The sequence below is a fragment of the Atta colombica genome, unplaced genomic scaffold (assembly GCF_001594045.1).
Source record: "Atta colombica isolate Treedump-2 unplaced genomic scaffold, Acol1.0 scaffold226, whole genome shotgun sequence".
In the NCBI taxonomy this organism is placed as follows: domain Eukaryota; kingdom Metazoa; phylum Arthropoda; class Insecta; order Hymenoptera; family Formicidae; genus Atta; species Atta colombica.
Genome location: NW_017259323.1, coordinates 82,235 through 95,127, shown reverse-complemented (window position 1 = coordinate 95,127; position 12,893 = coordinate 82,235). Strand labels below are relative to the sequence as shown.

Below are 12,893 nucleotides of genomic sequence, written 5' to 3'. Positions count from 1 at the left end.
ATATATATATATATATATATACACATCACACTTGTAATTCCGAAAGTTAATTTTATTTATTAATTTCAATTGTTTCATCGTAATAATTTGCTTTTCGTCACCGTAGAAAACGTCTTCGAAGCAAAAGAAATTTCAGTTAGCTACTCAACCGATAGACTCCTATCCGGAAGAGGGTAGTTAACCGATAGGTAGTTAACTCCGAAAGCATGCCGTAGGGAGCTGGCTAATACGACCTTCTGTGCTAATGCATTAAGCTAATCTTCAAAGTTTGCGCAAAAACTGCTTTGAACAAGAAGAACTCGAGAGTTTAAAGACCATCGAAAATGAACTTCTCAACAGCGCGTCGGAAAATTGGTTGTGATTGTGATTAACATAAGTACTATCATTTAACGTTCTAATCGTGTCAGTTTTGGTCGTATTTATCTGCATACTTAATCTTAATTTATCATTATCTTTTTTATATTCTTGATTATATCTTTATTTGCCATTATTTTTTATACACTCTTCTCAGATTATTTTACATACTTATATCTATCTTACCTTTTTTTCTAATTTCTTTGCAATATTGAGATTATTAAAACTTTTACATTCAATATTCTATAATATATCTTATGAATAATCTCTCTTTTTATATTTGTACAATAAAGTTGTAACAATAAATAATCTGCAGCTAATACATATCTATTTTTTAACATACTTTTCATTATATTTTAGATTTTATTTTACAATATTATATTTTAGTCTGTTATATATAAATATACTAATTAATTTTCTTCGTCAGTCAATTATTATGAACTGTTTGCAGTTCAACTACAGTTAAATATAATCGCATTTCGGATATATTTTTCTTTAAATTTGATAAGATTATCCCCTGAATATAAAAAATCTTGGAAGATCGAAAAAAGCATTCATGGTTTTATTTCATATTCTCATTCTATCATTTATCGTATACAATCTCTCTCTCTCTCTCTCTCTCTCTCTCTCTCTCTCTCTCTCTCTCTCTCAAAACATGATTGGAGCTCATTCCTATTTCTTGATTTAACTCTTTCAATGTTATGAATATATATATATACAATATAATATATGTATATTATTTAATTTCTCAAACTCAAAATCCTAAAATGTGCAATGTTTGCGCCTGTATTAATTTACTTAATATTTTTTCTTAATAGATATTTAATATAAACATTTGACAAATCATATTTATATTAATATTAAATACATTAATAAAAAAATTGAGCATAGACATATTAAAAGAAAAAATTCTCATTTTGTTAAATGTGTTATTAAAATTATATTAGAATTTAACTTTAATACTGTCTTCATTCATAACATTCGTGTTAGCGACGAAAGGGTTAAAGTTACCATAGAAACGCTAAACGAAACAAAATGAAGAAGCACCCAAGAACGGGCTGCTCAATATTGAGTTACTGAAAGTCAGGAGAACTGCCGAAGTCGTCGCTAAGAATTGCATGAACGACAGCACCACGAGAATAAACCGAGCCCTTTATAATGTAATTGCATGATAAGGACGAACTTATTCGCGATAACAGAAGAAAGTACGAAAGAGCTAAAGCTTGAATTATATAGATTACGATAATCTTGAAATAAGAAAGAGGAATAAAAAATTACACTTTTAGATTCTAACAGTATAGCTGTGTCATTGAAAACTCTACAGATTCTTAATTACATCTTAATTATGGTAACGAAATTCTGCCATATACACGCTCTCAAAGTCTTCTTAATATAATTTGATAGTGTAAGAGGAAATACTCTAATCGAAATAACTTAAATTACGTATTGTGTCCTTTGATATTAAATGATTTCATTCTCTTACTTTAAAAGTGACACAATTTAAAAAATAACTTTCGACTTATTATCATGAATTAATAAAAATTATTCTATCAACAATCAAAAATAAACTAAACTTAACTTTATAATCCATTTAAAAACCGATGTACTTGTGTTGGTTTGAAGGTTTTCAAGAGAAGTTAAAGCATCACCGATCTCGTAACGCTGACATCTTCTATTCCCATTCTTTCTACGGCTAGTCGCTTTATCTTCACATCGAAATCGTGCCGCGACGTGATAAAGCGCGTTTCGCATGAGGAAGGGTTCTTTGTTCGATGAGCAATGCATTATTTGTGCGTCTATCGATCTTCATGAGGAGATCTTCTTTCGCATACCGCTTCGGCTCGTTCGACGAATCGGCGATAAATGTAAATTCTTCTTGCCAAAGTCGGTCCAATCCCAGCGAAGGAAAACCACGTATTTAATCTTCGATTGGCAGTAATATTATAAATCTGCTCAGAATCTTAAATTAACATAAAATTTTTAGTATATTGGACATTTCTTGATAAGAACATTTTTTGTGTTTTTACGATAAAATTAAAAAAAAACATGTTTTACAACATTTGATATATACAATATTAATATCAATACAATATCAATATCGACAATATCTACAAAAAATATATTAAAATATAAATTAGCTTTGAAATGATTTAAATGAGAATAAAGCCAAATGTATAGGTATTCATGCAGAGCTGTTTTAAATCGTATTGTAGGCTAAAATATTTCGAGCACCCTTTCATAATGTGATATCATTTGGATAAAACAAATTTTTAGGAATTATATTGGAACAACTTAACAATTTTATTTTTTTTAGGAAATGCAGTTATTCAATTCTTTTTAAAATTTCCTATCCTTAAAATTTTTCGCCCTGGGCTATACTCAATCCATGCCTTAAGTAATCTACACAATAACACAGTTTGCAAACAGAAGCAGTAATTATAATTCTTACAAGAGTTCTGTTCACTTGTATTTTGGTTGGAAAGGATAAGTAAGAGTTGAAACTTTTTGCTATTAGTAACACTATTGACTACTATTATGAATATATATGCTTATAATATAAATATTGGAGATATTTTAAGTAAATATCCACAGTATTTAGTTTATTTAAAATATGAAATTACCTTTATTTAAAATTTGAATTATTCTTTTTTCTCTACATAATCTTTATAATGCACATGCAGATTTAAAATATATGATACACATATATATTTTTCACATATTTGCAATTTTATTATCATAAGTAGATGTACTAAAAACTTGTAACTTATTGATATTTTATATTCTAATATTTATCACAGATGCACTGTATTTACGATGATGACATTGAAAAGTTTTGCTTGCGTGTGACAGAAATCGAAACAACACTTACTTATTGTAGTAAAGTAGGAATCGGAGACTTTTTAGTTCACAGTGAAGTAAAATCACAATTTTGCGCGTGACGAGTTTTAGTCGAACAGTTAGATTCCATGTAAGAAAATATTCGTTTCCTTCAACGATTTCACCCGCATTTCATCCGCTTCTGAATGTAGCAGTTAGTTTAGAGAACGGCATTAGGAAGATTAAAGGACAATTCGGTCCTCATTGCGAAGGGATTAAAATCACTCTCGAAGCTCTGCAAGTTTCCTACCTCGTATCTGTACTCTGCCGGTTCTCCTCTTCACCTATCTTGTAGATGTGGTGGATGCAGCATCTAATAGCATTCGCGATCGCGCGCCGCTGACGAACGAATTAACATAATCCTGCCGCTTTCTCGCTTGCAGAATCGATGAGTACAAATCAGTACGCATCGAATTTCGAGATATGAACAAAAAAAACGATTAATTGGCTTATCGATTTGCTTAGTCTGGTTAATGATCATTTTGGATTAACTACTTTCAAATGATCCGTAAGAGATAGGATTACTTTTACATGATCTATATATAAGGAACAGAATAATTTAAAGCGACTGATTAAGCTACGAGTTTTCGATTGTTAAAAAACATGATTTCGTTTAATTTCGTTTAATTTCCTCGAATAATTCAAATTAAAAGAATTCAAGTCTATTAAATGACTCTTGACTCCTGCATACAGAAATAGTTTGAAAATTAGTTGTTATGCATAAAAAAATTTTTTTATTGTCTAAAAATACGTAATTATAAGAATAATTACATTGAGAAAAATTTCTAGTTGAAAATTAACGAGTCAGTAGATTCCTTAATCATATCAATTAGAATTCCGATCATCATTATTGAACATCTGCTTATTTCAATTAAAATTATGATAGATTTAGCTATTGGTTGTCCAGAAAGTTCGTGCCGACTAACCTATATAAATGTATACTAAAATTTAAATCTTCTGCGTTTCAATTTTCCTTCAAAATCGACACGAACTTTCTGGACAATCCAATATAAAATTCTAATTTGTCCATTTTTCATTAGAATTCTTATTAATGTATCAGCTCTTTTTTCAATATTTAAGTAATATTATAAGAATTAAAAGGAGAGAGATAGATAGAGAGAGAGAGAGAGAGAGAGAGAGAGAGAGAGAGAGAGAGGAATAATAGTTATAACAAGTAAAACTATTTCTAAGATTAAAAGTAGAAACGTGTTGCGAATATACGTCCCAGAATCAACAAGAATGAAAGAAACATGAACAAGATATATATATAAGACTACCCGATATTACCGATATCTTATTCTGATACTGTCTCGAAGTAATGCGGATCGAGGCCGATCGGTTCCGATATCACGTCTTGTGAAAATGTTGAGCTGGACTTTTCGTCCTCAACAAGTCGACAAGAATTCAATAGAACTCAATAGAATTCAATAGAAGCTATAAATGTCTCAGGTGCCGGAAGTATTAAGTCATAAAACAAAATATCTTATTAACCGCGTTGATATCCACGACTTTTCTCGTGATCTTTATCGTTGAGCTGTGCAATCCGATAAATTTATGAAGAGTGAAAGTAAATTTCGGGAATCTCCCAAGATATTGCGCTTATGTGATCGCATTAATTCAATCTATTTCATATTTTGCCTCATCCATAGACTTGCGGATTTCGCCGGCTAAGTTACGTCAAAGCTAAGCTTCAAGCTAAGTTTCAACTCGCAAATCAAACTTGTCACCCGAAAAATAAGAATTGAAGGTGGATATATGCCCGCAAATCAGATTGAGAATAAATCTAGGAATAAAAAGGAAGTAGAGGAAAGACATACAATGTAGATATTGTGCTATCGAATGCCCTAATTCTGAATAAAGAAGAAGCGAGAGAGAGAGAGAGAGAGAGAGAGAGAGAGAGAGAGAAAGAGAGAAATTCATTTCGCAGAATGAGAAAAAAGTGGCTTGTAGCCACCAAACATATTGAAATACTTGAATGAAACTGACGAGGAAAAGCCCCAAGAGAATAGAAACATATCACTTTCCTAAGGACAGATAATAAGAATATCGACCATGCAACATTGAGAAAATGAAAGAAAAATGAGAGAATTGCATATATATATAAGATACTTTAAAAATACATACATTAATACTAGACAAGGGAATCTTGCACTTTGATTATGTAATAAATTTAAGTCCAAATTAAAATATGAAGTAAATAAAAATGTAAAGTCTTTTATGTAATCTTTTTTGTAATAAAAATATGTTTTATATCTTTTTGTTGCTTTCGTAAGGATTATTTTTCACATGAAACTTTTAAAATATTTTAAAATATTTTAAAATTTAGTTATTTAGATTTTTAATCTTTTTTAAGAATTAAATATATTTATTTGTTCGTATTAAAGATTTATTATTTAAAAGTGTATGATACATTCAAAATATTCCGAAGTCATATATTTTATTAATTTCACACTAAGAGAGAACACATTAAAATTAATGCTATTATGTTATTATTATTTATAAAACAGTTATAACAAAAAATCTAAACTTAGATTTTTTTCATTACTATTTTTATCTAAATGAACATACATAAGAGTTTGATACAATTTTATTATATATACGTTTCTATCGCTTTAATAAAAAGGAAATAAAATGTGAATATAAAGTCATTATCACGACACCAGTTAGTGGTTTTGAGATGAAGGATGAAATTACAGTCGACAATGAACAGGCACGATCAAGGTTCGTATAGAAGGACCCGAGAAGGGAGGAAGAGAGAATCGTAGGATTAGATATTACTCGGTGCCGGGGTCGCTCGCCAACTGGCTTTGATATATTACCGAGTGATAATCCTATCTGTGCACAAAGCCAGGACACAATGATACAACCAAAGCAACTGGATGCCATGTCAACTCCATTGCACTTACAATATGTATCCAGCTGTCTGCCAGTGAGAGCACGAGTTGTGTCTAAGATGCTTATAGAGCATAGAAGTAAACACTACACACACTAATATCTGACAAGAACCGAAGATGGAAATCCGTGTTAACGAAGAACGGTCAGCAACTTTGTCAGGAATGATTGCAATGCGACACAATATTATCTCTAGCAATGCGTAAATATGATAAAAATGTAATAACGTGAATACAGTAATATAACATAAATACTAATCTTAGACTTTCAATATTATGTACGTCCTAAAATGAAAAAAATTATCGTTATACTTTTTTTGCTTCTTGTTTTATTTTTTAAATAACTATTCAATTTTATGCAACAGTACAAGTTAATAAACAAATAATATATAAAATTTTACATTTTATTGACCAAAATAAAATATATCAAAAACATTGAAATACAAATTAATCGTATATATTTTTTTAGTACTTACAACATTAATCTTTTAATCATTTATTATGATTTTTCATTTCTAGTTAACTATGGATTGCTCGAAAAAGAAAATTAATGATATAAAATATAAAGTTTTATAAAAAAATATTTTATATTATATTTTATATATATTATTATATTATTATTTATATATTATTATTTACATGTACAGATATTGTAAAATTATAATATTTTCTGAACAACATTTTCGAGAGTCAAAAACATTCACTTAAACGATAATATAGTGTACTTTACTATATAGAAATAAAATTTGAATATATACAGGGAAAAAAATAAAAACATGCTTTAATTTACATTTTATCTCTTCATTTTTTGATAATTTTATTACAATTTGTAATCATATTTAAATTGAAAAACTGAAAAAATTTTTAAATTTGTTTTTGATGAACTTGTTTTCTCCGAATGCATGTGTGATAGAATTTTAGAACATACATAAAAAATTAGTTTTCTAATTAAAAGCATTAAAAATGGTAGATCTAAGACACAAAAAACATATATCAAAAAGAAAATTTAAAAAATTTCATAATTTGAGTAAGTATTATATACGTTAATAAACTTATTATAACACAATTTAAATTATTGTATTAATTTAATTCTGTTATTATTATAAATTTATGTTGTCATTTATTCTCAAATTATAACGACGTTAGATCTTAAATATAGATTCGAAATATGCAAAAGGATGATTATATACGTGAACAAAAGTTCAAAATAATAGAATAAATCTATACATCTCGAGAAAAATAGCTTGGAAAAGTAATGAAGCATTTGTATGCTTGATTAAAATTTCACCTTTAACAATTAAATTTCGCTATAAATCATCATAAATTAATTATGAATCTATACATGCGTGCTTGTATAGTATGATTCAGTTTTCCAAATCCCTGTTTACGTTATTTTGTTGAATTGACACGATATGCAAAGTTCTCTCAATTCATTCCATCGCACAACTTGTATCTCAAAGCGATCAAAAGACGAATGCGCGTATTGCTCATGGGCAACAATGTAGCTCGAATTGATTCTGGACTCACCTCGGAAAAGAGATTGTCGAGACCTCAAGCGTGCTGTGATGAACTGGAGAAAAAAAAAGAAAAAGAGAAAAAATCGGAGTTCTCGATATACATACCGATGTATATGATCGTTCGCAGAGCGCCCCGAGGCCACCCGACGAAATTGCATTCGGAATTTCAATATAGCGCATATCATATTTCAACCTTAAAACGCCGCCAGCGCTGTCCGGGTATTACTTTGAGGTTCCTATGTCCGTAGAACTGACTTTGTCCACCGATTATAGAGATTCCGACTGCGGTAAGGTATACAGATTTGAAATACGAGGGGAAAAAACCGAGAGATGCGCAACCATCTCCCCCCCCCTCCCCTTTCTCTCTCTCTCTCTCTCTCATTCCTTCTCTAACACGATCTTCATCAGAGTAGAGCCAGCCTGTAGGGGACATTAGATGGTTTTCGCTCGGAATAAATAATCAAAAGATAATTTTAATTCCGAATTAAAGCTGGCCTGGTGACTTGCGCTTGTATGCTCGATTGCGATTCAGATGTTATTCTTTTACAAAACGATTTAATCAAATTTTCAGAAAAGTCGATGACTATTAGTATATATTCGCCGGAAGGCGTGCGTTCTCTTAGTTCCAGATTTCTTCCTCAGATTTGGAGATGATTCTGGCTTAGTGAAACGTTAATAAGAAGATCGAATTATCTCTGAGCTTAAAGTTTGTTTACAGGAAATGGAAATTTATATTCTGTTTAGTAAGTTTTAAATTGTTTATACAAATTTTGAAAACTTTATTAGTTACTATTTAACGTTGCTAACAGTTTTATTTGTTATCTTTGATTCTCTATAGTACTAAGCCCTTTTTCTAAAAGAATAAATATTTCACTATATAATTTATTATTATACTATATAATTACTATATAATTTATCATCAAAAATATTGTAGAGAAAAATATTTAATGTTAAAAATTAAAAAGAATTATATGTTAATAATGAAAATAATAATACTGCAAATTTTTATTACAAATTGATTCTAAACTTATTAAATTTTAATGAAATGTGTTATTTTTTTATGTTATTTTTAATGTTATTTTATATCACATTATATTATATTGATTTACAAATTACAATAAATTATGAATTGCATTTTTGGTTTCTTTTTCATATACACACATATATATAATAAATAATTATAAAATCTGAAAAAAATAATACAATTTTAGATATAACCGATAATTAATGAGATATATCGGAGAAAAAGATTCTCTTAAATAAAATACTATTCTCAGTTATATAAAAAATATAATTATTAGTAGCAATGACGTGCTGGGTTATGAACCGATTATACTTTTAAAGCGTATTCTTCTTTTTCTTTCATCGTGTATGTTGGAGAAAAGGAATAATTATCTCGCGGTTCAAATCGGAGGAGAGAAAGAGGAGAAAAATTAATGTCAGTTCGTTAGGATGGTTTGTACTCACATCACAGAATTTAATTATCAGTATGAGTAAAAGTAAATGGCAGCTACGAGGAAAATGTCGATTTAACGAAGGCACAATCATATCGCTATCGTAACGATGTTCGTTAGATGAGATGACCTTTCAAGCAACTTTCATATATATGACGATCTCTAGAAACGATGATAATAATCAAAATATATTTTTTGTTGATATTTGTTTTGTAGATATTTATTTTGTTGATATTTATTTTGTTTTTATTCCTTTTTATTAATGAAAGGTATCATAAACGAGTTCCAAACCAATCTTCCGCTAAGAACTCGACGGAGCGCCGAGACAATTTTCTTCTAAAGTTTACTCGCTTGCGCTTAACGAGAGAGGAGTTTACACGAGTAAAAAATTCTTATTATGACTTATCCACGATCGTCTACTCTGATCGAAATACTTTGAATAAACCAAGATGAGCTAGAATCGACGATGACGAAATTGGATAACTGCGATGTTGTAATTGAAGAAAATGCAACTTGAGAACGTGGATTTCCTTCAAAACAGCAATGTTCTTTTTATATTATTAAGATTATGTATATAAAAGAATGGAAGCGAATTTGATATGCTAGCTCGAAAGAAACAAGAAACTCGCGATATTCGATAGATGTTTGGCACATGATGATTTATCGTCATTGTCATTGGAAAAGAAGAAAGGGCATTGTAATGAAAGGGCATTTGATGCAATCTGAACGAAACGACTATGTCATAGGTAATAAAAACATTTATTCGCTAAATGAAATTGGGAGTGAATGGGAGAGATTGACAAGGGTTTATACATCGAGCCAGTGCAAGATCCCGGCGGATTGCGAGATTCTGGCTCAGAACGTTTCGCTAATACCAAGTCGTTTATCACAACTGGCGAATGGAGAGCTCGTGAGATCGCGAGATCGTCCGACAAGCTGCACGCGGTGTTATGCTACTAAGTTTACCTGAGTTACGGTGATTAATCGATAATAGGTTCCATATGATACGGACGGTACGTTGTCGATGTGCGAAACGACCTTAATCACATTAGTTGATGGTGACATGATCGATATATTATGATGGGACAGGTCATTCCGTTTCGTTCAGCTTAACATTACAGTACACGGCTCCTGGCGTTCACGTCATGCTTATCTTGCTCGCGTATCTGCTATTACGCTCGCATCTACATATACATTATCATAATAGAAGCTAGCTGACTAATTAATCGATCCATGTGCCATCTCCCAATTTCACTTGCGCAGACAAACTGACACTGTGCGTTTCATATTTATGGTCATAGGATGAGTTACAAAACGAGTTACCTACACAGATAAATATCAATATATTTATATTTACACTTTGCTAAAAAAATCTGTCTGCTTTATGCAGTAAACACAATGATACTGTAAACATAAAATATAAGATTTACAAAAATAAATGCATGTTCGTTATATTTGTTCGAATAAATAAATTTGAAAATAGAAGATGAAAGTTATATGTGGAAAAGTATTATATATAATCTTATCGGAAAGATAATTATGTTTGGTTATTCATATAGCTCTTTTTGCTCTTATATCTTTTATTGAGAAAATTGCTAAATGACTTGGATGACTAAAAATAAAATATATTTTTTGGGCGATATATTTTTTGATGTAAGAAATTTTATATTTTCGCATTTTAACAACAATTTTTACTGATTGTATTTATATATCTTGACGTTTGTTACAGTGTGCCATCTACTGCGAGGCGGCGTGGCAGCGATTTTTGGACCGCAGAGCGCACATACGGCATCTCATGTGCAGAGCATTTGCGACACCATGGAAATTCCGCATTTGGAGACACGTTGGGACTACCGGCTTAGACGGCAGAGCTGCCTCGTCAACCTCTATCCTCATCCCACCACTTTGTCCAAGGTACGTATACACAAACTTTAGCCAGAATAATAGCCTCATTAAAGTCGACACTCATCGCGCAAAATCTGTCTTCGTGACCTTTCTCTTCACGGATTTCTTGCCTCTCATAGCTGTTTTACCTCTACCTTCATTGACGAGCAAACATGGCCTTTTAGATTGTGGGATTAACGGTTGTCGCTTTAATCAAGGTAATTTCAACATTTCGTGCTTCTCATTTTACGTTGCACTGTAATTATAATTGGAGTAGCGAAAAAAATGACTGAAGTTTAGAAAAACATCAAATTTTTAATAGAAAAAGAACGTACTATTAAAAAATTATTTATTAGTAATACTATATTTTAGGCATTTCTTAGAATCTCTTTTTTCTTATTTTAATTTATTTAAAAAATTTAGAAAAAAAGAATATGATTAAGATTATTGATTAATTCTTACATTCAGTCAAAAGATTATCGCATTTTAAACCGATTTCGCATTTTATATTACTGTAATTATAACTAGAAGAATATAAAAAAGAAATATCAATGGTGTCTAGAAAAATATTAAATTTTTAGTAGAGGCAAAATATATACAATAAATATATATCACAATATTATAAAATTGTATTTCAGAAAATTATAAAGCTGTATTTTATAAGTTTGAAGTTTTCTTTTCTTGTTAATTAATTAAAAATGTAATTGAAACCATTGAGAAATTCAAGCAATTTTCAGCCGAAAAATTATATTGATTTCATATTTTCATCACGATAGTACAGAAGATATAGTACAGAAGATCACTTTCGCGACCAAGGTGCATTTGCTGTTACATTTAGTTGTATCTGTATGCATCGGGTGCTATACCGACAATGCGGTAGTTCTGAACTTAACGCAAAAGAACTAAAACTTTTTGAATTTCTCTTAATAAGCGCGAAGTTTCGTGAAGGGGATGCGGTTGAAAGCTCCGGTCGCGGGATTGTATAGCTCTCGGGCTTTTTGGGTTAACGAGAGTTCTCGCTTTTTCTCTTCGTTTCCTCTCCTTTTTTCCATCCTCCCTGTCTCTCTTCTCTCTCTCTCTCTCTCTCTCTCTCTCTCTCTCTCTCTCTCTCTCTCTTTCAGTCTATCTGTCTGCCCATCTCTTTGCTTGTTGTTTCATGAATTCTTGCAACTCTTTCGCTTTCTCAATATTTGTCATTCGCGAACACCTGCACCTTGCGACACTACGCTCTTTCTTTTTTGCTCGTTTCACATTCTCTCAATATTTGCCGCTAGATTTGTTCTCTATTCTCGAAAACGTTTTGTTTATTCTCTGTATAGGATGTGGTGAAATCTTGCTCATCGCCCATCACCGAATTTCCTTTTATTTTCGAAAGGGTTCGCGAACAGAAAATAAATATACGCGACTACAAAGTTTTACGCTTCAAACGAGAGAACATTCGTGAGAAAGTCGATAAATCCGTCGCTGCGGGCGAATAAAACGCACAAGCATGTCCCAAAGAAAAGTATAAAAGCTAGCGAAAATGAAATTTTCTTTTGACGTACACATCAGAAAACAATTGCACTTTATTTGTATCTTAAATATGTATCTAATATAATGTATTTACAAAAGAATGATTTCTGCGTAAATATTATACTGAATGTGGCATTAAATTTTATTGACTGTGTTAGAAACCAAGCGTTTAACAATTTTTAGAGATTCATAGAAAATAAAACATAATTAACAGATAGAATTATTTCTACGTGACGGATTTCCTGAAGTTCTTTACGGATTTCGTGAAATATTAATGACTAGATAATAATTTACGGTCGCGTAGGTTGACTTTGACATCCTCGATCAAAGGGCTTTCAGCAATGGTGCACAGAGGACACAATTTAAAAGCCACTGCATACCTAAAGCTATTTGCTCTTTCCTCT

The 12,893-nt window shown here is 30.8% G+C and overlaps 1 protein-coding gene across 1 annotated transcript in view; it reads left to right on the top strand.

Annotated features, from left to right (window-relative positions):
* LOC108688158 (glutamate receptor ionotropic, kainate 1-like) overlaps positions 1–12,893 on the top strand; it is a gene marked incomplete at its 3' end in the record, with an annotated part of 131,291 nt that overhangs the window by 36,371 nt on the left and 82,027 nt on the right. Inside the window, exon 3 of the mRNA XM_018194302.1 lies at positions 10,823–11,007. Coding sequence (XP_018049791.1) covers positions 10,823–11,007 — 185 coding nt within the window. The remainder of the gene's footprint in view (positions 1–10,822; positions 11,008–12,893) is intronic.